This window comes from Coturnix japonica, chromosome 2 (genome assembly GCF_054131305.1).
Source record: "Coturnix japonica strain WE chromosome 2, WE-NBRP24, whole genome shotgun sequence".
NCBI classification, from domain to species: domain Eukaryota; kingdom Metazoa; phylum Chordata; class Aves; order Galliformes; family Phasianidae; genus Coturnix; species Coturnix japonica.
Window position 1 is genome coordinate 55082479 of NC_140664.1, and position 25255 is coordinate 55107733.

At 35.3% G+C, this 25255-nt stretch overlaps 1 protein-coding gene across 1 annotated transcript in view; it reads left to right on the plus strand.

Annotated features, from left to right (window-relative positions):
• LOC107309909 (dynein axonemal heavy chain 5-like) overlaps positions 1-25255 on the plus strand; it is a 140147-nt gene that overhangs the window by 5823 nt on the left and 109069 nt on the right. Inside the window, exons 7-31 of the mRNA XM_085539832.1 lie at positions 1360-1431; positions 2647-2748; positions 3907-4093; positions 4865-5030; positions 5127-5220; positions 5925-6023; positions 6928-7109; positions 8374-8493; positions 9239-9440; positions 10499-10594; positions 12326-12499; positions 12585-12674; positions 13851-14006; positions 14963-15102; positions 16452-16603; positions 18473-18680; positions 19539-19626; positions 19739-19862; positions 19978-20141; positions 21315-21407; positions 22690-22893; positions 23364-23444; positions 23527-23931; positions 24097-24215; positions 24672-24808. Coding sequence (XP_085395958.1) covers positions 1360-1431; positions 2647-2748; positions 3907-4093; positions 4865-5030; positions 5127-5220; positions 5925-6023; positions 6928-7109; positions 8374-8493; positions 9239-9440; positions 10499-10594; positions 12326-12499; positions 12585-12674; positions 13851-14006; positions 14963-15102; positions 16452-16603; positions 18473-18680; positions 19539-19626; positions 19739-19862; positions 19978-20141; positions 21315-21407; positions 22690-22893; positions 23364-23444; positions 23527-23931; positions 24097-24215; positions 24672-24808 — 3655 coding nt within the window. The remainder of the gene's footprint in view (positions 1-1359; positions 1432-2646; positions 2749-3906; positions 4094-4864; positions 5031-5126; positions 5221-5924; positions 6024-6927; positions 7110-8373; positions 8494-9238; positions 9441-10498; positions 10595-12325; positions 12500-12584; positions 12675-13850; positions 14007-14962; positions 15103-16451; positions 16604-18472; positions 18681-19538; positions 19627-19738; positions 19863-19977; positions 20142-21314; positions 21408-22689; positions 22894-23363; positions 23445-23526; positions 23932-24096; positions 24216-24671; positions 24809-25255) is intronic.

The window sequence follows — 25255 nt, forward strand, 5'->3', positions numbered from 1 at the left end:
TTAATTCTAGTTCTTATACCTGCATCATTATGTAACGTTGAAGTATTATTCAAGAGTGTCATTAGGATTTCTAATTTGTTTTCTTTCCGCGGATTTCTTCTGGGAGCAATTAGATGAACCATCTACAGTTTTCTTTGAATAAGGCAGTGAGGTGATTTTTTGGTTTTGTCTTCCTATTGTGCTTACATTAACATCGTTAATGTGTTTGTTATAAAAGCTGCAGAATTCTTTCCAGCTTTCAGAGGATTGGTGAGGGAACTGTTTGAATAATGGGAGAGTATGTTAGCATAACTCTCTGGTATTGCTATGTAAGGGCTTCTTCGTCATTTTTCACAGGAAGTGAAGAATAAAAGAATAATCATGAGATGTGGATGAATTTTTCTATTTTTGAAGCAACCCATCATCAAGAGAACTATGACAGTACCACACCCTGAAAACCTGGAGAGTTTTCATTGGTTAACCCTTAAAATGATAATAAAAATAATAAACAATGAAAATGAGAAATGGCTTGTTTCATTTCAATTCTTGAATAGATTGAAAACAACTAGATTTCAAATTTCAGTGGCACTGAATCTCTATTTGAGATTTCTTACTGAAAAATAGAATATTAGACCAAAGTTGATATTTTTCTGCACAAAATTATATTTTCACGAGTTCTCTTTTTCCAGTAGAAAGCATTTGATGTTCTGTTAGCTCATGCACATACTGCCCAGCACAGTGCTATAGTGTAAAATCAGCTCAATGTGTAACAAAGAATAACACACATTAAGTTGTACAATTGAATTGTATTTGCTGTAAACAAGACTCTTCATTCTTTTGAACAGTTTGTGAGCCAAGTCAATTGAAAGGGCTTTTCAATTTTTTTTTTAGTCATTTTATTTAATAGATTAAAAATCAGCGTGGTTTGTGGAACTGATTTGAAACTTACATTACTGCAGTCCATAAAAAGGATGAAAATTTGCGTTTAAAATATTCGAATCAGAAGTTTGGATTAATCTTCCAGTTCATTAAAGAAAAAGAAAAACACCATTTTAAGATGATTCCTTCTGGTCTAAGTATATATGAAACGAATTCTAAATGTTTGAAAGCTAAGTTTTCTTTACTGAACTTATGTCAACAGAATCAACAAACAGACAATAATGTGAATAGGTCCATAAATGGATGCTAAAATAACTAGACAGGAACATGTTATCCAGCAGCTCTCAGGTATTGCAGGTGGTGAGGGAATGGAGCATAGGAAGAAGTCTTGCTCACAAGCTTTCCCTGAACTGCATTTTCATATCAGAGATGTGATACTAGACTGCTCAGTCCAGTATTCTTTTTATCTTTATGTATTTTGGTATTTTGTGCTTTTCACAGAACTTCACAGGAATCTGTGCATTTTTCCTGAGGGCGTCAGATAAAGTTATAACAACATCAAATGTTTGCCAGGTTAGTCAAAAATCTTGCAGTGTTTGCAGTGCACTTAAAATTGTTAAACCTTTACTCACTCAACGAGGGTCTACAGGAATCAGAAAAGGAAGTGGGGAGTGTTTTCATGACAATGTTTAGCTGTGTTTTTAAAAAAGGTTTCTTTTCATCAAAAAGGTATTTGAGGTTTAGTAATGTTCTAATTATGACAAACGTAGCTATGTGCAATATTATTAAAAACAAAAAATAAATAATAAAAATTCATTAGTAACGTACCATGAAAAATAAATTTTGTAGAGGCAAGGAGTAGAGTCCTCGATGTGAGATCTTTTGATAATGAATGAAACTGAATTTTGGAAATGCTGTATTTTAAAACCTCTGTCTTCTAAAATATTTAGATATTTAATTTCATCTTTGAAATTAAAACGAGGGTCTTTTTTAGCCCCAAAAGCTTTATTAGGGTATAAGAAAAGTAGCAGAACAACCTTTTCTAGCTTTCAGAGATACCCATGTTTGCATGGGAAATACTTGCTGTAGTTTTTCATGAAGGAAGTCAATCCTTGTTGTCCAAGAAGGCTGTGGATGCCCCATCCCTGGAGGCATTAAAGGTCAGGCTGGATGTGGCTCTGGGCAGCCTGGTCTGGTGATTGGCGATGCTGCACACAGCAGGGGGGTTGAAACTCGATGATCATTGTGGTCCTTTTGCAACCCAGGCCATTCTGTGATTCTAAAAAGTAGACATGAGAGAGGAAAATGTAATAAGCCTGAAATTATCTTTTCAAAAATATTCATGCGCTCTTTTTAGTAATATAGGTATTTTCTTTTTATTCTTCACTAATAGGCTAATGTGTTCTATTTGAGCAGGCAAAAGTAGTAACAAAAGTTCTTCACTTAAAGTCACGGAAATTAGTATTTCAATTCCTGTCAGTCATGTGCTTTACAGCATTGGCTTTACAAATACTTGATCCAGAAGTGCTGAAGTAGTTTATAAGGTTCTTGTTCTCCTGCCCTGTCAGTCCTGCTTGGTTGGGAACCTGTCCAGATGGTTGTTTGAACTCAGTTATCTGCTTTGGTGCCTTCCCACTGATTTTCTTGTGGTCACCAAACCAAATTCTGTATCAGGGGACAGTGTTCTCATGGAATGTAAGTTATGCGGGATATTTGTACTGAATTTTACTGGAATAGTATAATGTAAAAGTTTACATACATTTTATTAGCTTTTGTTTCTTCCCAAAGGAAGTGAATTTTGGCATCTTTGATTGTTCTAATGGAAACATTCTTCAGGGTCTGGAATTGTTCTTGTCCCAGATCATGATACCAGCGCTTAAATCCCAACAGGTAGGTTTCTTGTTTTTCTCAAGAACTTTTGGAATTAAGGTTAGTGACTGCTCTATGTTGTGCATCTGATGAACAAAAAGCTGGACCTAAAAATATTCAGTTCTAATATAGGCCTTTATGAGAGGCATGCAGTTTGTAATTAAGTGTTTGAAATTCGTACAGTTATTGCTTATTTTCAAGTAATAGCAGCAGTCGCAACGCTTATGGCAGTGGCATAACAGCCACTCATTTTTAAGGCAAAACCATGATCATTTAATTCTATCTATGTAAAGCTTGGATTGAAAGAAGTATCATGTCCTTCTGGTAGAGCAAAAGATCTGTCCATAGTTTTATTCTAGAGTGTAAACAGGAGGCACTGTCTCAGCCAGGTTATCCAGCATCGTTTAGTTGTACTTGTTTTAAGGAGCTTGAAAGCATCACAGTTGGTTCTGTTTCTTCTAGAAGTACATGTTCAGAAGTAAAAAAAAAAAAGTAATAAAACTCAATGTCTTTTGAGAATGGTAGAGTCAAATCCTATTAATTTATGCTCCCATTTTCTCAAAACCTGGAGTAATAAGGTTGATTAGAATCTATTTTTTCTGTTTGGAAGTTGCCAAATTAGGATGGGGAAAAAACAATAAAGAAAAATGATTTGTGAGAACATGAAGATGTCTTTTATTTTTGAAGAGACCAAAATGAACTCGCACCCTGTTCAAAGCTCCTTTCACGTGGTGTCATATGGTATGGACTGTCCCTTTGGCCAATTAGAGTCAGTTGTCCCAGTTCTGCTCCCTCTGAGCTTCGTGGACCCTTCACTGTGGGTGGTCTTGGCTCTATGCAACACTGCTTAACAGAAACTATAAACATTGGTGTGTTATCAGCATTGTTTTTCTCCTAAAATCAAAACAGCATCATACTAGGCACTCTGAAGTAAATGATTCCATCCTAGTTAAGACATTATCTAACAGAATTATCAAATCAGTGCACACTTTGAAGTGTTTATGCCATAGTACTGATGAGCATATTTAGAGAGGTTTACTAATAAACCTTAGTATACCGTCATAAATAAGAAATAGCTTTCTAATAAATAAGTAATTTAAATAACATAAGAATGTAATGATCCTTTTGTTACTCTTTCTTTTTCTTTTTCTTTTCTTTCATTAACTGTTAAATAACTAGCACTGGGGAGCTGTGAAAGAAGGTCTGAAGAACAGCCAGATACAAGACTTTCTATATTCAGTCGATAGATTTGTGGACACCTTGTCATCATCAAGACAGAATCTGGAAGACAGAATTCAGCTTGCGGAAGTGGATATTGATACTTATGTCAGCAATTTACAGAATCCATCTGACTACATAACAGCAGGTAAATAATTCCTACAACAAAGCAAATACAACAGTGATGCCATTCACAAGAAAATAAATGTTATGTCATTAGTAAACATTTATTTTGAAGAATTAATTCATCTTCTATGACCTGTATACATTTTTCTGTTGACTCTTGGCAGATTTAAAACTGTCTAATCATAAAATCATCTATTCTGTACTGTAGTTCATTTGTTGTAATTAGGAAGTTCTTTCCCAGATCATGTAGACACTGGCCTCTGTTCATCCTGGTTTGCTGGCTAAGTAATTGTCAAGTTAAGCCATGCACTGTTGTGTATATTCTTTGCTTTCTTTGATGCTGGGGAAATCTTATCCAATATTAAATCCAAAGACTGGGACTCAAAAAAAGATGCACACACACACATGTATATATAAACATGTAAGAAAATAGGTGGTTATATCCTTTGAACAATAGCTTTCCACCATTTCTTATCACTGCAAGGAATTTCAAAGTGAAGTCATACCAAACCACTCAGTACTTCTGCCATCACTCTCTGCCCTGTATTAGCCTATGTAGGCCAACTTCCTGAAAAGAACTGATGGCTCTTAAGATGAGGTAGACATAAGAAATTTACATGTGCATCTTGTTATAATCTTAATCTGTTCCTGTTGCTGGTCAGTGATTTGAATATACTGAGTTTACATGGAGTCTTAGTATAAATTTGCCAAGAACATTTCATCTGTGTAGTTAAAAAAGAAGTTTAAGATTTTTTGGTACTCATGAGACTATTCTCTTTTTTGATTTTTGAAGGCAGTAACACAGAGATCACAGAGAAACTTGAAGAGGTGTTAACGATTTGGATCAAGCAGATCAGACAGGTGTTAGTGGAGAGTGAGCAAATGAGAAGGGAAGCTGATGACATTGGTCCATCTGCAGAGCTGGAACATTGGAAGTCAAGAATGTCATTATTTAACAGGTTAAGAAAGAAGCTTTGTTTTTTATTTTTGTAAAATTATGAATAAATATGAACTCTGATTCCAAGAGAAATTTAAATGTGTCTCTTTCTTCAAAGCCTTTTAGATGACATCAAGAGTTCAAGAGTAAAGAAAACTATAAGTATTCTTCAGGCTGCAAGATCAAAAACATTAAAGCAGTGGAAAGAGTTGGTAATTACTATGTGTTTTTTTTTAAAGTAATGCAGTACTGCATTTGTTATACACACAGAAGTGAGCACACAATGCTAAGAATAGTTCTGGTGTTTATGCTCTTTTTATACTGTGGTTTATACTCTCTTTGTTGAAACACTTTAACACCAGTGATCCTGAAGTTAAACAGATAACTTGAAAGGAAGTCAGTCTTAAAGATACTGAGTGGAATGGTGCAAAAGTAACACAACACAGAAATACAACAGTATTTTGTCTCTCCAGCTGTACCTTATATAGTCCAACAGTTGTGATATCTGAAAGTTTATCAGATTGTTTCTAGAATTACTGAAAACTGGCTGCTGCTTGTAGCATAATAGCTTCTTCAGAGGAGTGGATATCTGTTATCTAAAATTGTAGACAGGTCAGAAAACAAACTGTAAGCAGGGTACAGGCAGTTTGACACCTGAAAATACCAGAATGTAAATCTTCTACCACTTGTAAAGGTATTGTCCTATTTTGGAAACAGTTTAGGAAAGTAGTCATATCTCAAAACATCACCTAACAACTGCTTGTTAAAAAGAGATGCTTGAGATGGAAGTGCCCTGATGTACTCTAGGGAACTTGTGCCTCCATCAAGTTTTGGAATTGCAGCATGAACTGTAAAAGCACAAGAACATCTTCTGTAAATTTTAACAGTATTAATTCTTCTGTTTTTCCCCCTTCAGGATGGCAGTATAACAATTGCTGCCAATGAAGCTAAAGACAATGTGAGATATCTGTATACACTGGATAAATTTTTTGCTATACTGTCCAATGCTTCTCCTGTAAGTGGTACACTAAATAAAAGCAGTTAACATGAAATTTAGACAAGGGTTTTGCTGATGAAAGCTATTTTTTTCATTCAGTATTGAACTCCTATGCTTAATGTCTAGTAGAGGACTTAACTTCTATGGCATTTGTGAATTAACTTCACAGATTTTGAATAAGACAAGGATAATATTAGTTATTTTTGTGTAGAAAATTATTGTAATTCCAGAAAATAATTGTAAGGCGTGGGAAAATAAGCAATAGTTCATGTTTTCTACTGCTTTTATTCTGCAAATAGTCACTCTTCCACCATATTGGACTTGACTTTTAGATGCAGTACTCTTTTATCCTGTTTTAGGGCAGTCATTGTCTCTTGTGATGGGTTCTTAATATATCTGACTTCCGATTTTCTGTGGGACAGAGAACTCTGTGGTCCTGTATCCTTAGTGAAACACAAATTACTATTGACTTTCTTTCCCCTTCCAGATTTCTTTTCTGTACAGATGTATGCAAAATGAGAAAATAACAGCTTTCTTGTACTTCCTTCAGCAAGCTAACTTTTTTTTGTACCAGCATACACTTTTTTTCCTCATATTTCTTTGCAAATTAGGCTACAGTGCTTTAACATAATGAAAATCATGGTCAAAAAGAATTCAGCAGCCTCTGTTCTTCCTCTGGAAAATCCAGCTCTGGAAAAACCCTATTCACTTAATCTTAGCCAATTCCTTGCTCTTTTCTGTCAGACAGAGTATATTAGGTTTCCACATCTGAATTAGATGTTTCAGTTCATACTGATGTCCACAAAAACAAGATGTTACAATCAAAAAGATCTTTATCTACATATTCCCAGAGTAATGACATTTTATGTTATGTTTTTAGGAAATTTGAATTATTGACTTTCCCTTTTTTTTTCTGATGTAGGTTACAGTGGTGGAACACATACCCAGTTTAATGAATGCAGTCTGTATGATCTACTGTACATCACCGTACTACAACACTTCAGAGTGCATGACATCTCTTCTTCTTAAAATCACTAATCAAATGATTAACACATGCAAGACATATCTACGTGAAGGTGTTTCTAAAATCTGGGATCTGGACAGGTGATGATTTTAATCATTTCATCTTCTTTTGTTAAAACTAGGAGTTTTAATCACAGAATCACAGAATCACAGAATTGTAGGGGTTGGAAGGGACCTCTAGAGATCATTGAGTCCAACTCCCCTGCCAAAGCAGGCTCCCTACACCACATCACACAGGTAGGCATCCAGGCGGGTCTTAAATATCTCCAGAGAAGGAGATTTAACAGCTAAAGGAATCAAAATTATTAAAAGGTAAACTTAATTGCCACTGGTTCTCCTACCAGGCCCTCCTTCCCATGTTAATTTGAAGCTAGTGACTACTCATTTTATGTAGAATTAAGTATTCTGCCAAATCATACATACAGTGTGTTGTGAAAAACCTGTTGCTAAGTTGCATGTAACGTATATCAGTATACAATACTCAATATATTGTCTCAGTGGCCTTTTTGGACCAAAACATACTTTAGCTGTTAGAACTTGGAGCTAAGATTCTTCAGAAATAAACTCCAAGGACAGACTGGCAAAGGTCCATCTGAATTTATGTTTTGCCTTCAATGAACAGTAAAGTCAGTTTGAGAAAGGGGATAATATATACCAGGATCATAATTACAATTCAGCTGTACTCTGGGTTGAGGTATGTGGATGACAGAATGTCATTCAAACTTGTATTTACTATATTTACCATACGGTGCTATATGGGGAGGACATGAGGAGGATTAATGTTGCTAAAGAGGCACCTTAAAGTTAAAAAGATAGATGTACAATAAGTTTGCTACTTAGATATGTTTAGAGACTAATTTTGTACTTCCTTTCTGTTGTGATTGGTAGAACTATTGGTATAGCAAGAGCCACGGTATTAGAGCAAATACTAAGCATGTGTTGAACCTCAGAGAAGGGTGAAAATGAACATGACATCTCAAGTTAGCAACTAGAAAAGTAATGATTAAAACTATCTCTTGAAAACTCAATCAAGATTATGGTTACTGAAGTGAGAAAAAAAGACATTACAAACTTCATCAATGCATAGGTAGTCAAGTGTAGTCAAGTCAAAGATGACACAAAGTTAACTGTCTGTGAGACAAAAAAGTAAATCTGACGGAAAAAAAAAAAAGAATTCTTTCAGTGTTTTATTGTGGGTAAATGGCAGTTTTCAAAAGTTGCCTACAATCAATTATTTATAATTTTTTATTCTTATTTTGCCACCGTACTTAAATATTCTGTTTTAGTTTATGTTCCTGTACAGCTCCTTCATGATGATTTTGTCTTCTGTGCTTTGTTTGCCCAGGGAAGAATTGCTGAAGAGGATACAGCAATGCATTTTCCTCAAAGAACAGTACCAAACATCCTTTCAGAGAATTAGGGAGAAGCTAAAGGAAAATCCAAGTGACAGACAGTTTGATTTCAGGTACACAGTTTGCTTTATCATTGAATCGCATTCACTTATAAGATTTATAAATGAGGTGTCATGGTATCTCCCGGCTTTCTGAGAAGTTAAATGCTCAATTAAAATGTAATATTTGTTATAATCAGAGCAAAGCTTGCAGAGGTTTTGGTGTTTTGGTTTTTTTTTTTCTTCTTTTTTTTTTTCTTTTTCCTTTTGTTTTTCTTTTTTTCCTTCAAGAAGTAAGCAATGACATGTTTTTGCCAGTTTCTTGTTGATTTAACAGATGTCCAAGGGAATTTAGGGAATTTATGCATGTGATGGATTAATGCATGTGTTTGATGTGGTCTAAAGTCCAAAAAACTGAGTAACGAATTTAAATGAAAAGACTTCTGTTATATTTAATCAGCACTGGTCTGGGTTGTCAATCACAGTGCCAAAGGGGAGCTTTACCTGTATTGGTATTTCAAGCATAAATCATGTCTTAGCGTATTTTACATTCACATTCTGATCTCTCTTCATGTGTATTTCTTTCAAGAATAACCCCTGTGAAATATGGAAAAAGTTTTGTTTGACAGATATAAGAATTAAGCATTTTCTATGTTGTATTTGTTATTTTAAAGTGGTTTTTACTTGATTTGTAATTATTGCAACATCAGTGCTTTAATGGTGAAGTTCATAATAGTTCTGGAAGAATATAGGAAATAGGAAGGAGAAAAAATGATGCAAATAGATATACGTAATAATCTTGTTGCTTTTTTATCATCAGTGAAAACTATATTTTTGGAAAATTTGACACATTCTGTAAACGTCTGGAGAAAATTTCAGATATGAGTAATATTATGGAAAGCCTACTAGAGCTCCAGCGCATAAAAATAGAAGGAATTGAAGAGATCAATACTCACTTCCAGACCATTGCTACAAATACCAAATCGAAAATGTATGATGTTCTGGATCACAGGAAAAAAGAGGTACATGCACTCAGCATTTGTCTGACAATCAATGCCTTAATCCTGTGTTATTCATTGAAGTTATGCAGAGAAGACCAAATATAACTGTGAATATAGCATTTTGTTGCAGTAATAATATTTTTCCACAGTTCAATAGTTTGGTGTATTTCACTTTTTATTTCATGTATTTTTGTATAAAATTGATGAGTAATGGTACAAACTACATTTCCTAAACTTGTCTGTTTTTGAGATGCATTTATTTTGAACTGCAGACTGAAGAGTGATTTAGACAGGTCAGTGCATTAAATTCAGTTTAGTAAGTGCAAGAGTTACTTAATGTTACTCTATAGGAATAATAAAGGCAGTATCAATTCCATCATACCATTTCATGAGCATTTCAGAGGGAGAAATTAATTACGTCACCTCCAGTACTGAGTCACATGGATATGATTTTTGAAGAGCTTCAGACTCAGATTCAGATTTAAATACATACTGTATGTCCTAGAATTGAGCTAATTTTTGGAAATGTAGCTCAGTTGCTTTACTGGATTGACAGCCTCTCAATGGAAGTTCTAGAAATGTTTTACTCCCCTGGCTTCCTGAAGTATTGCTTGCAAGTGTGCTTAAATCATTTAAGTCCAGAGGACCTTTGGCTTTCTTATAGTAATAACCCTCCATAGTCTGTAAAGTGCTGTAGAGAGGCCACCGGGTTTGGTAATCTTGATGAGTTTCATACCTTTACAGTGAGCTGAGTGCTCTCCTGTGTTAGTGCTGGGAGTAGCTGATTAAGTGTACCATGTTCTCTCTGATGAGGTTATTAGCTTACTTTGCCTGTCCTTGTTCCCGTGCTGTCCACTGTGCTCATAACAATGGGGCTATAATTATATAGCCTAATAATTCTTAGTTTTTTTGGTTGCTTTGCTTAGACTATTCATGCCTTCATTATTGGTCCTGTCTATGTTCTCTTTAACATACATACTAGGCAGATAAAGCAAATTAACCAGAAACCTTATGGAAAAAAAAAAATAAAATAAAGCAACAGTACAGATTATTATTTTTTTCCTTTTACAATTTTCTAGTTTGATAAAGATTACCTGGAATTTAAGAACCAAATTGCAAGATTGTATGAGTCCATACAAGAATTTGTGGATTCCTGTTTCGAGAAGACTCTAACTGTAAGTAATTTCACAAATGCAAGCTCCTGTTCTGCTGTTCAGAAAGGCTGAGTATCCACAATTCCTCTTGTAATCCGTCATTACTGGTGTTGTTTTGTGCTATGCTGGGGCTGCCTGAGATAAGGTAGAAGGACATCAAGTGTACAAGAAACTACTGTCAGAATATGTGTACAAGTGCTGAAAGTCATCATCATTCATTGATGATTACTGCTAGTTGCATGTACCATCTTTCCTTACTAACTTTATATAGCCCCATTTTTATTTTTCTGGTTTATTTTCTTTTCTCAGCCTAATATTCTTCATCCCTCTTTGACCCTGCTGTTGATACTGACACACTAAAATAGTCCTCTTTTCTCTCACTGTGTTTTGGACTGTCATATTTATGTGGCTCTATCTTCTTCCAGCGCCTTTGGACTGATTTGCTGTTTATTTCTTACTCTGCTCTCTTGCAGTGTTTCCTGTCCTGTGTTCTGTATACTCACTTGCAGAAGTCCATAAGTAATGTTCATTTCTGTGGTGATTTCCCTATCTTTCCTCTCAAAGATTAGGTACCTCCTTTTTCCTTTAACAAAGAAAAAAAAAAAAAAAAGAAAAAGAAAAAAAAGGAAAACTAAGTTGAAGCTGTTGTAGAGGCACACGACATAATTTTCTTGAGCCCAGTGAAAGGAAACAACTCTTATTTGACAGAAGTTCCAAGCTTTGAGGTAGAATTGTTGTAGATAATTAAACAGTACATGCAGTCTGAGGGTAAACAGTTCTACTGCAGCCCATTCTCCTACTGCTGGAAAAGTCAAAGAGGTAAAGCCAAGCTACTGATCCTTTTTTGTTGTATGTCAGTATCGAAATGAAAGAGAAGTTTGAAGTGCAGAGGGAAGACTTCAGTTCATTGCCTCGTCAGATGCAAGACTTCAAGCTGGAAGGTCTTTTGTAGGTTGCCCATATCTATATATGCAAATATATAACTAGTCTGAACAGGCAAGCTCAACACAGAATTCTGTTTCTTAAACTCCTAGATGTTCACTTACTGGAAAATAGTACAGATTCATCAGCTAGTTAGCTTTTGTTTTCTACATGGAAAAGCAATTATGTGATTCCTGATAGAAACAAACAAACAAACAAACAAAAAATAATGGGAAGATATCTGTAACTATTAAAAAAACTGAATTCAAATTCGGTTATTCCAAGCATAGGATGATCTAAAGGGAAAATGGAGAATTTTAAACAAATGCAATTAAGTTTAATTATTGTGAAAGTAAAAGATACCGCACTCAGATTTTAAATTTTATTGTACAAGAGCATATTTAGGATGCTTCCTGTTGCACTTCGAAGTTATTCCTGATAGACTGGCAGGAGTAATGAATTAGTCAGCACTGTTCATTTATTGAGGCCCCGACAATGAAATGAGATGTAAATGAAGCAGAAGGAAAACTAGGTATTCTACTACAGCTGCTTACAGAAAAAAGAGTAAGGATTAGAGGGTCAGAATAAAATAAATGTTGCAGCATTCTGTGGTGGTTGAAGCTTCTTCATTAAGGCTATGGTAAGTATATTTTAGATGGCACAAAACACTGAAGTTCACTGACTTGTCTGGAACCATTTTCTGTGCTTCTTAGCAAATTACTTACAAATTTGTATAACTTATGTTATAAATAGAAATAACCAGGCTTTATGAACAGTGACTATCTGAACTATGAACATTTTTTGCTGTAAACGTTCCATCTTTCTTTTTAGACTGAACAGATGCTGAGACTTCTGATGAAGCTTGAACGAATAGGAGAAAATCAAATTGATCTTAATGAGAAGTATATCATTGTCCTTCAGCAATACAGTCAAGACTTAGACTTTGTGCAAAAACTCTACCAGGAGCAAAAAGAAAATCCACCTATACCACGTAATATACCGCCAGTAAGAATGAAATAAATGAGAAAGGTCATTTTGTCTTGGCTTTTTAAGTTAATAGAAATATAACTTTGTATCTTTTGTATTTTAGGTAGCAGGGAAGATCATGTGGGCTCAGCAGTTGTACAGAAAAATTGACCATCCAATGAGATTCTTTAAAAAGAAACCTACACTTCTGAAGGTTGGAAATGAGCAGGGAATGGTTTATGCTAAATTCTAATCCAAATTATTAACAGAAAGAAATTATTTTCCTAAGTTCACTTTTCTAACAATTCTATTCAAGCTTATCTAACGGGATATTGTTATTAGTTGCTCCAGGATCTCAGTTTCTTTTTGCAACATGATTATTCTGTGGCTCGGAACATTTACTTCTCTTGAGATTTTAAGCTGATGACTTCAGCAAATTCTTTTGTCCCTTCTGGGACTTGTGTTATTCCTAATCACTGCATTGTTGGCCATGGACCTATGCTTAGAGCCTTCTCACTGCAATACTTTATAATGTAGAGGACTGAGATATTAAACTTCAAATGCTTCACATAGCCATAGAATTTCCTGAGCAGAATGAGACCTGCAAGGATTACTAAGTCCAATACCTGGACTTAGTGTGGTCCCCACAGGACCACCTCAAATTCCAGTCTTATGTCTGAGAGCACTGTCTAAATGCTGCTTGAAATCTGAGACCTTTAAAAATCATCTACTCCTGCTTTAGATGCAGTGACACCTACAGCTCAATCAGACTGCTTAGAGCCTGGTCCAGCCCAGCCTTGAGTGTCTGCAAGGATGGGACTTCCACCACCTCACTGGGCAATCTGTGCCTGTACCTCACCACTCATACTGAAAAAAATGTCTTCCTTATAACCAATCTAAATCTTCCCTCATTTAGTGTGAAACCATTTCCCCTTGTCCTAACACAACAGAGTGTGCTAAAGAGTCTGTCCCCTTCCTTCTTACAGCCCCCTTTAGATACTGCAAGGCTGCTCTCATGTCTCCCCAGAGCCTTATCTTCTCCAGACTGAACAGCCCCAGCTCCCTCAGTCCTTCCTTCTAGGGAGGTATTCTATCCCTTGGATCATTTGTGTGGCCCTGCTCTGGGTGTGCTCCAACAGGTCCATGTTTCTCCTGTGCTGTGGACTCCACATGCGGATGCAGTATTCTAGATGAGATTGTTCTTTTGTTCTTTGTTTTACCCTATCTCTTAAATAGCGTAACATGGAACTTTGTTTTGTTTTCCTAACAGTAGTGAGGAAAACCTTACTGGAGGACATTTCTATTATGTTAGGTTCATCAAAATGATTGAATGGTGTCTGCTTTTCTACTTTTTTTAATTATTATTTTCTATATTTTATTTTATTTGCAGACATTGGAAATGAAAAAGGTTGCTAAGAGCTACAATAAAATGGCTGCAGTTCTTTTGGAATTTGAACTTATTTATTATAGAGCCTGGTGCAGGTTTGCTGACCAGGCTAGAAATGCTCTATATGCTTTCTTACTTGTCAGGCACCCAGAAACCAAGGTAAGTAGGATTTATTTTGTATTACTGCTGCACTGTTGAGTATTACCTGTGATACTTCACTCATATCATGCAAAGACAACCACAGCATTAAATTAATAAGGATAGAAAATGAACTACTTTAATTGATGAAACTGTTTATTTTTTCCTTTTTATGTTATGATACAATCATAACCATCTCCCTTCTTCATAAGCCCCTTGCCTCATTCAGGACATGTAAGAGGCAGTGCCCATCAAGTGCATGTCTGATGTAGATTTATCTACATCTTTTTATGTATTGTTTCATGTATTTTTTTTCTTTGTTAACCAAAATAGTAGTCAAACAAGGAGTTTTTAAATAGATTGCAGGCTCTTCTATAATGTGCAGCATCACTGTGTTGCCTATATTGCAGTCACTAATTTGCTTTCAGTATTGCTTGCTGAGACAGTTGACTTACTCTGCAGCAATGTGAAGAAATTAGAGTTAAAATGGACATTTTTTAAATGACTGATTCCATAATGGAAAGCTAGGACCAGATTTTCAACTTAATTCATCACATTATTAGCATTTTATGCCCTAAGAAATGTACAGAGAATAAACGGAGACACAACATTTCTCCTCAGTCTACAGATGGAGAAACTGAGTTGAGAAGGCTTCCATGGAGAACTAGAGTCAGACTTGGGAAGTCACAGCAGCCAAGTGTTTAGGGCTCAGTGAAGAAACCATAGGACAATGAAATCAGTGGAAGCTATTGGATGATTACTATTCTGGAAAATCTGGAAAAACACTTGTACAGAAGCCTGGAGATCTCTGTAGAAATTCCAACATGGGGATCAGCTTAAAAAAATGCTGTCTAGTCCTTTATATCTTGTCATATCTTCCACATGTAACAAACTGCATGCAGTCACTGAACTACTAAAATACTGCTTTGTTATTTTCTCTCCCTGCTGCTTTCCCCCCCCGTTACCACTATATGAAGGAACTGCTTGTAAACTTGGATCCAGTGGTCCTGGAAGTACTTTATGAAACAAAGTACCTGAAAAAAATGAATTTTAAAGTTCCAGATGTTGTCCTTGGCTTGTGTGCAGATGAAGAACGGATTAAAAGACATCATATGGAGTGAGTGAACACTTTCTGGATGTGATTCTCATCTGCAGATAGGAATCTTTAGCTTTGAGTCTGCTGTATGTGCTTTTGATTTGTTGTAAATTTTCACTATGATGCAGTTTAACTGAAATTTAGTTATTTTCCCCTGCAATTCCATAGTAATACTGTTAATATGCAATTATTATTATTAATATGCAATTATCTCCAGAAAATTCTCATTGCTAGAAAATGCCTATAAGCTTTTGTTTCATTATAAGTCTATAAGTAAGGATGATAGGTCTAAGAAGAGTCCTTTTTGTAAGGAGTGTACTTTAAGTAGTTCTTATATAGAAGTGGACGAAAAAGGACAAAGTTCAAAGAGTTCCATAACTGAATTGAAATCCTCTCAACTCCCCTTTCTATTGTTAAAGTTTTCAGTCTTTCACTCTTGAAATACCACATTTTTCATGAATTCTTCATGGACGGAGTGTTTCAAAACAAACCTGAAATTTCTAATGTGCAAATCAAACTCCATGTGCTTCACTCTTCTGAAAAGCAACAGTTCTAATATTTGCCATCCAAGGGAAACAAAAATGTAAAGAAATTGTTTACAATAAAAAACAATCCAAATTTATTTTCTATTGTAAAAAGAGATTTCAGACGAGCTCCGTAGGCAAAGAAGGAATATTCAGACACTAATTTTGCCTTAAGTAACATTGGAAAAATACTCTGCATTCTGTGAATAGACTCTCTCACTACACTGTTTGTAACAATATTTAGTGTTATGGTTTTAATCTGGCATAAAGCACAGTTACCATTTTTCTGCGGCAGCTCCTGTTAATAACCTGTTGTGTATCTTTGACTTCTGAGCTGCACTGACTTCTAATTCTTGTTATTGGAGCTCTGTTATGAAGCTCCATTGTCATAGAAATAGTGGTTCAGAATTTGGCCCCTTTGGGATTTTGTGCCCTGAGTACTATGAATCTAGATTTTCTTATAAGTGTCTTTTCATAAGGCTTTTTTCTTTTTTCTTTTTTTCCTTTTTGTTTATTTTTTTCCTTTTCTTTTTCTTTTTCCCCCCTTTTTTTCTGTGAGATAGGAAGAAGGGAAGAAAAATACAGTGTTTTCAATTTCCTTATTTTTGACTGTAATTCATTTTCTTTGGAAGAAAGTTGCCATAAGTAGCTTCCTGGAAATAATTATTTCTCCAGACTGGTTCCAGTGTTTGAAAGGAGAGAGAGATCTAGTTAGAACTAGGAGGGACTTTAATTTTTAACATAGGGTCAGGATGTGCAACTCGTACTAGCAGAAAATATGACTGGATTTCTGTGTGTTTTCTGTATCTGAAATAAGCACATTCTACACTTGACCATGTCTTACAGTCTTCAGAATCTATTGATCAATTACCAAGAGCATCTGAATGGAATTCCTGTTGTGCTGAAACCACTAATGAAGCCATTCATAGGGCAAGTTGAGGATGCCCTTGCTCCAGGCCTGACACAGCTGTCCTGGACTTCTTCAAACATCAATAAATGTATGTAGGAATATAAGTACTGGTAAGCTGTAGATGATATTGTTTGGTGAAAATGTATTGATGTGGGGGTCTGTAAAGCCTCAGCTCTTTAGCTGTCTTGAAAACTTGAGTGAGTAACATTACATCATATGATTAGGGCTTGTGTTGCATTGTGTTTCTGAATTACACACCTTTTCATTCACTGAATTTAAACTGTCACATCACACCTCTTAAATTGTTGTGCATTTTTACTTTTTTCCCTATCAGTATTTCTCTGATCTGTTTCCAAGTAAGTCCACATAAGGAAAAAAATCTAGGGCTCTTCTTATGCCTGCATTCTGTTTTTATTTCTCTGTGAAAAAATGGTTTCTGGACTGACCTCTTTGCTTTAGGTAGGTAAATGTAGCCTGACTGATGCAAGAGTGGGAGACAAGAGAACAAACATTTAGTACTGTTAATATTGTCTCTTATCTTTTCTATAGAAAGGTCTTTTTAACTGGTGGTGAACATCCTGAAGTAGACTTGATTAAATTCAAAGTTGAAAATAGAAAGGGGGAGATTTCTGTCCAAATTCTATTTATTCTAAGAAAACTTTTAAAATTCTCAACTGTGTATTGAGTTTTTCCAACACAGCTATTAAGAAAGAATATTATCTTCATCGAGTACAGCATAAAATTAACTCTATACTACTGTCATTGACATGGACATACATGAGGCTCTTAGTAAGACTTTCGTAGTTTGATTCTGTGAGAAAACAATAGTTCATGCTTGTAAATCAGTTCTCACTTGAGGCAAATTGATGCTGGGCTTTCACTTTTCTCTTCAAAATGAAAAGCAGCAACAAAAACAGAAGCAGATGCAGGTGTGGGTTTGTGCAACATTTGTGACTGTGACATGTAACGCTAGTGCAAAGGGCTCTGGCCATTGCTTAAGGTAGAGCTGGCTACCATTTAGCCATTTACTTCATCTTTATCTGACCAGACAACAAAAAAATGACAAGGTTTCCCTCTGTTTGAAAGCATGGGAGCCTGTGGCAGCCTTCTAGACTAAAACTTGGAAAATGAGAAATAGATGGTTTTAAAAATACCGGATTTATATGCATTAAATAAGGAAAAGTGTCTAAGGAATTAGTTGGATCATTTGTTCATTCTAGTCAGTAAAAAAAGACAAGATTCAATCATTAACTTTCTAATGGCAATAAATGGTATCTTCTATTTTAAACATTCAACAGTTAGACAATACTGTAGCACTGCACCAATTTAGATTTAATTTTACATACAGTAAGACAAAGTACTGATCATTCAAGTTATACTATCTGCTAATAACCAGAATGTTCCCAATGAGTTATTTCTTTCCTTTTACGTTAAGTATAAAAGACAACAAAAGAATTTATCCACTCTATTCAGAAACAATCATTTTTACTCAGTTTAGTAAACACATCTGCTAATGGACTCACTTTGATGCTTTCCAAATTAAATTGGGCCATACACATGAAAGAAAAAATCTAGTGGTTTAACCTGTATGTAGCCTTGAGGAATTTCAGCCACTGAATTTACAATGCCGACTTTCACTCTGTAGGTCTTTAGGAGAACCAGAATATTTTTTGTATGTTTGCGTCCTCTTTTTTCCTCAAAGGTTTTTGTTAATCCTTTTCATTCCAGCATTAATACAGAAAGAATATTTTGAGGGTTCTCATGTTATCTATTGAAAAATGGTTTCATTTAAAGACTCCAAAGTACAGCAAGTCCATCATGCTTTGGTTTCAGACTTTAATTCCATATTCCATTGTTGTTAAATCCTCATTTCATTGTAATAATTTGTGGCAGGTTGGGGAGATTTAAGAGGTCTGTATTTCACATTATTTGTTTTAATTTTGTTTTCTTTGCTTAGTTATTGAGAACGTTTATAGTACCATAAGGGAGGTGGACTTTATAGTCAAAGAAGCTGCTGATACCCTGGAGTGCAGAATTGAAAGAGTTCTGGAAGATATGTCAAACACTGCTCTGATCATTTTACCAGAAGATGAACCTATAGATGTATCTACATTCTTGGAACAGACAGAAAATCTTGCTGTCTCTACTGCTCGCAAACTTTCTCAGTAGGTGTATTATTGTGTAGATTTGAAGGCTCGATTTGGGAGCAAATATTTATGTGTTACTTTTTATGCATAGAGAACGTACTTTTAAAAACTTTATTCTTACTTACTACTAGTTTAAAGCAAAATGATAACCTCAGATCGCAGAGCAGGAACTTACAAGTAACCTGAATACGGCAAACTAAAATTACATTTATAGCATTTAGCATTTTGTGTTTTTCTTCTTATGGCATTCTACTGAAGAGCAAGGCAAATGGAACTGGATAAAACTTGAAAAGTCATCTCAGTGCTAACTGCTTGATCCTTAATGCTAGCTCAGTCATGTAAGACTTCTCATTTACCCAGAGATGCAAATCTTTTAGTTTATGCTTGTTTTCCAGGACATGGAAGAGTAATTGTTCTGATCTTCTCCAAAGAAGATGTCTATGTGCATTTTGCAAAACAGGATACTCTGTATTTATTTCTTTACTATTTCTGATTTCAGAGCCAGAAAATACATCAAAAAGATAACTAAAGCTACTTCTTACTGAAGTTAACTCTTACTAAATTGTCTTGATAAGCCTGCTTTTCTTTTTTTAACTACAGCTGGAAAAATAACTTATTTTTCTGTATTTCTTATTAATTAGTTGAATAAGATATAATGGAGTCTGATGAATGGGTTTCCTGATGGTCCGCATATCTTAATGCCTTACATTCTGTGTGTGAATAAGCAGTAGGAACAAACGGAAAAGTTGAAGGGTTTCTCCCTGCATATACGGTGCTTCAGAATGCAGTGGAGCTGAGGATGTGCATCTATAAAGAAGTTAAAGATTATTCCTTATGCTTGACTTTATGTGGATGACTGTAAGGTTGTTTTTGCAGACAGAGTCAGCAGGTAGAATGCTCTGTGTATGAACTGGTAGACACTCTTAAGCACAGGCTGAAAGCAGATGCTGGAAGAACCCCAGAGGTAAGGCCTCTACAGGATTAAAAGTAACCTTCTACCACCTAATCATACATTTGATATTTCATTTATACAGTGGATAATATCGTTGTCTAAGAGTTTCCCTTTAACTCTCTAGGATTTGTATTCCTGTACACATCTTGACCCAAAACAGAAAACACGCTGCCAAGAATGCATGTCTTGTTGTTGCTATTATCTCATGGGACAGCTTTGTCAGAAGAATACTGATTCTTTAGTCAAATGTGAGTCTTTTGTTTTCACATCTGTTTAGTTTATAATATCACTTGAAGATTATTATTTTTTTTTCCCCAGGCTTACTGTGGTAAAAAATATAACTTAAATATTGTATTTATTTAGGTATGAAGATTTCCTTGGAGTCCTTGAGACATCGACTGCATGTTGTTGACTCTAGATATCAGATGACCAGGTCTGTAGACACAAAGAGGGTTCCTGTGTTTAAAACTGAATTTCAGCTGGCTATTCCTAATGTTGTCTTGCAACCAAGTCTTGAAGATATTCAGGTATCTGAATAACTGCACATCTCAGTCATTTTTGTTAAAAGACGATTAAGATGGATTAATGCATTATTTTAAATTAAGATTTGCCAGTTTAATCTTGTATTAGCAATAAAGGGAGAGGAAAAAATGATTAAAAGTCACTTGAATTCATATGACATCACTGGATGCTAAGAATGAAACCACCAATTAGGTTTGTTATGCAGTAGAATCAACCATTTTCCTGATCAACTCCTGTTTGCAGCCCATTAAAAATGTTTTAAAAGGAAGTGCAAGGAAAAAAATAAATGAATAAATTCCCTTCTTACACTGATTTGAATTCCTTCTCTCCTTAAATACTTTCAGAGTTTAAAAAGACATTATCATTTTGAAATATTCAGAATAATGCTGCAGTGAAATATAAAGAGAAATATTACAAGTCTGAAGCCCTGAACTGTGGAAGAGTTTAAAGAAATATTTAAACTTACCTGCACTAGTTCAGCAAAATTCTTATGTTTGTATTTACAATCTGCTATGATCTCTAGAAGTCTATGAAAAGTATTAGTTGTTTATGTGGTTAACTTGAAGATTTTTCAGCTGGAATTGTTGCCATTAAAATCAGTGGTTGAATTCTTTCTCAGATTTCATTTGCAGCCTTTTGATGTTGTCAGTAAATCAGACCACAAAGTGTAATTTTTAATACCATAGGTAGAAAAGTTATATAATAATTTATATAGCTGACTGTATAAATTACAAAATCCATCATCACAAATACAGACAAGTTTATTCAGATGTGAAATATAGTATTAATATTATTTTATGTTATATATTTATATATAGAGAGAGAGCTATGTTTATAACCAATATAAAGTGAAATAGTACTTAATTTACGATTCCTCAGTCACTCATTATTATTAATATTTATAGATCTCTCTCTCCTATATTCTTGTTTGAAGAACACATAAAAGTAGAATGTCTGAATGACAAAGCTCTGTGGGCTACTCTTTCCCCTAACAAAAACAAAATCTGTTCTGCATGATTCTACTGCATGCTTATTAGAACAGTTCTGATAGAGATACAACTTTTCCATTTTGGTATAGTTTGGAGGATCCATTTTTTTCCTTCATTCCTTTTTTTTTTTTCCCCTCTTACTTGTTCTGATCTTCTGTGTGCTCAAAGTAGGTGTTTTACTCTTTTCAGAGTGCTGTAAACAAAGCAGTAAATATAATGTTATCAATAGCCAAAGATATCCCACTCTGGAATTTTGCTTACATACATCATAAGCAGCAGCAGGTGAGTGTTTTATGTTGATTATTTTATAATATTGGTGAACATTTCTCAATTTCGTATGAATGTGTTCTATAATAATACTTCGATTTGTAATTTGGAAGGCTTCCTTACTAGTTTAAGCTGTTTTTAATCTCCAGATCAAGTAATTGAACAGAAGAGCAAAGAGTAACAATTCATAAAAATAATGTTTTGAAGTTTTTCATTGTTAAAATAAAAACTAGCTTTAATAAAAATATTTTTAAAATACTGTTAAGGTATGATGATATTGTGGATGATGTATGACAACCAGCATTATCCATGTGTGCTACTAACTACTAGTCTTCCCAGCCAAAAACTTTGAGTTAAACGCTCAGGCTACATAAAACAGCTACAGTGTTAAAGTAAATGCTGTATGTATGTTTATCAGTGACATTAAAAACAAATACAGTTCAGCTCATTTGCATAAGAAGAACCATTTGAGTCCTGTAAATGAAAAAAGCAAATAGGATAGAGCAAGTTGACACAAGTTCTTTCAAGAATTGTTTGCTTCTTTCTAAGTAGCCAACCCTAGATTACCTTCCACGCTTTTTTTGGCCAAGAATAGGGATCTCAGAATCATAGAGTGGTTTGGGTTGGAGTGGAACTTTAAGACCATCTAGTTCCAACCCCCTGCTATAAGCGGGGACACCTCCCTCTAGACTAGGTTGCTCAGAGCTCCATCCAGCCTGGCCTTCAATGCATCCAGAGAGAGAGCATTCACAACTTCAATGGGCAACCTGTTCCAGTGTCTCACCACCCTCACAGCAAAGAATTTTTTCCTGATATCTAGTCTAGATCTTCCCTCTTCCAATTTAAAACCGTTTCTCCTCATCCTGTCCCTACATGCACTTATAAAAAGTCCCTCCACAGCTTTCATTTAGGCCCCCTTCAGTTACTGGAAGGCTGCTATATGTTTCCCCCAGAGCCTCCTCTTCTTTTTAGTTCTGTACCAAAGAAAGGAAGACCTGAACAGTTGTACAGGAGGTGGAACTGGCACACCTGTACTTCCCTGTACCACATATTTGACTGAAGTCATTTGAAGATGATTAACAAAGAACACCACGTGGCAATTAATTAAATTATCATTAGCACTAGAACTACAGCTTTGTAAAAATGAAAGCTAAGAGCAGGGAGTCTACCTGTGGATTCTTCCTTTGCACTATTCTATTTACTCATAGAAGTACCCACTGTATGTGTCTTATTGTGCATTCAATAATGTAAAATAAAACTAATATATATATGTTCATTCTCATTTAATTTATGCCAGGCTGAACAATCTGCTGCCATAGAGCTAGGTGATGAGAACAAATTCACCAGGATGATGGCACTGAAGCCTTTAGACAAGCAGATCATCGAGCATAAGGATGTAAACAAAGTGGTGATTCAACTAAATACGGTTATTTTGTCTCTCAAATCTAGAGCATCGGATCTTCTGACCAGCTTTTCTGAATTTTCAGGCATCTGGAATAAGGTTAGATGTGTATTTAATGAAATACGTGGCTGTATTGGGAAATCTTCTAAATACTCTTGAGGGTATTGTAAGGAGACCGTGCTCTTTGGGAAGCATTACTTGTGGTTACTGTAGGTGAATGTCACTGAGCTGGATGAAGATTGTTTTTCTGTAACTGAACCCTTTATTTAGCCCATTTATCAAGACCCAGATGGTACTGAAGCCTTTACCTCTGCAGAGACCAAGAGGTATCCTCATCGGTGTCTGTATTTGAATTATAGATAGATTTCAAATGCTTTTGTAACAAGTACTGTAAAAAGAATGAGAATCAGGAAAAGCAGATCAAGTGACACAGCTGGAGCATAATGCTTATACTCTGAACTTTGTTAAGAGGGATTATTTGTGTTTGCACGGTACATCAGACAGCTGAGTCCTGGATAGACTATTGCAATACCAATGTTAAGTAATAATTAAAATAAACTTTTATATAGGATCCAGAGGAAAAAGTGAAGGAATTCATAGAGACTAATCCAACAATTGCTGAATTCCAGACTCAAATTGGATACTTTTCTGTAAGTATTATGTCTTTAATAAGAAGGAACTGTTCAAAAAATTGTAGTGAAATTAAAAGTTGATCACTTGTGTTTTTCTTAGCAATTAGAACTGCAAATCAGAGAACTGCCAAACCACTTTGTTCTGGAATCAGTGCATATTGCAACAGAGTCATTGAAAATAGCCCTCATTCAGGAATGCCACTCAAGACAAAGAATGTTTGGATTAGCTTTGAATGAAAGGTCTGCCACAGACATGGATGAAATTTACTCGTTCATTGAAAATCTGAGCAAGAAATTAAGCAGGCCTATCCATGACCTTGATGATGTACGGGGAGCAATGGAATCACTAAAGGAAATTCGAGAGAATGAAGTTAAAATTGACATGACTGTTGGACCTATTGAAGAATCTTATTCTGTGCTTCAGAGATACAATCTGCTCTTTCAGGATGGAAACATGGAAAGAGTTGATGGATTGGCGTATGCCTGGAAGAACCTAAACACACAGGTATCATTGGTGTATTGTTTGTTTCTCAAATGACAGCTACAGCAGTTATTGTTAGACAGTTTATGTTGAAATACTGGAACAAAACCATTTTCTTTCTAAAAATTCTGTTGTTTTTTTTTTTCTTTCTTTCTTTTATACCTGTTTTTTCTCTTTGTCTGCATTTAGGCTCGGCAGGTTGGGGATATGCTACTGAAGTTACAGCCAGGCATGAAAACAGATTTGCTGAGAGGTGTTCAGAGATTCCAGACTGATACTGCAGAATTTTGCAAAGACTACAATGAAAAGTAGGTGAACTGTGGTACAGTAAAATTAAGCTTAATTAGTGATTGTTCAAAATGGTGCATTTAAAGAGTTAACACAGCATCGATGCTGATATGAGAACTGATTAAAAGAGCCAGATTTCAGAATACAAGGTATTCTTACAGCCACAGATCAGCTTTTACAACTTCAGTGCTAGAGCTGATACTCAGTGCAGATCCAGATTTTTGTGGTGTTCCAAATGCAACAAAGCACTAAAGCATATATTTAAATAAGTAGGTAGAGCCTTGGAAGTTAGCAGAGATTCTTGTTCCGAATTTCTCTTCTGGTAATTATTGTAAAAAGTTCTAGGAAAAAACAACCCAAAACATTAGAAAATCTTAAATACTATCCATTAAGTGTATTCTGTTGTGCTTCTTCATGAAACCTGCATGGCTGATATTTGTACTGAATCTCAAATTCTTATCTCATTATTTTTACAGTGGCCCCAGTGAAGAAAATGTTCCTCCCCATGAAGCAAGCGAGAGATTACAGCTCTTTCAAGCTAAATTTGATGAACTGTGGACAAAGTATATCTCTCTTTCTGGTGGAGAAGAATTATTTGGCCTTCCCATTACAGGTACTTTCTCAGAGAACATAGATACCTGTCCCAATGGGCTATTTATATATATAAGTGATTTTTGGGGGGGACCTGTGTCCAGATTCATCACAGAAAAAGAAGAAAAAAAGTTTTAATTATAGCAGTAAATTATATTTGTATTCCTTATGAGTTATGTGAAACAGTGTCTGTCAGCCTGCACATACATAAGTGGAAAATGAAAGGCACTGTTCCATGCATCCCAGGAAGGGTCTATCCACTCTGCTCTCTTGCTTTTTCTGCCTAGTGTCAAACACATTTCCTCTTTACGTTCCTTCATACCCGGTTTTTAGGAATATGTTGCTGACGTACTCAGATTGTCCCTGAGCTAGATATATAATTAATTCACTGGGATGGTGCAATTTGTCTGTAACATTCTTATGATTCTTAAGCAGACACACTTCTAGTTTTGGATGCTACTCTATGAAT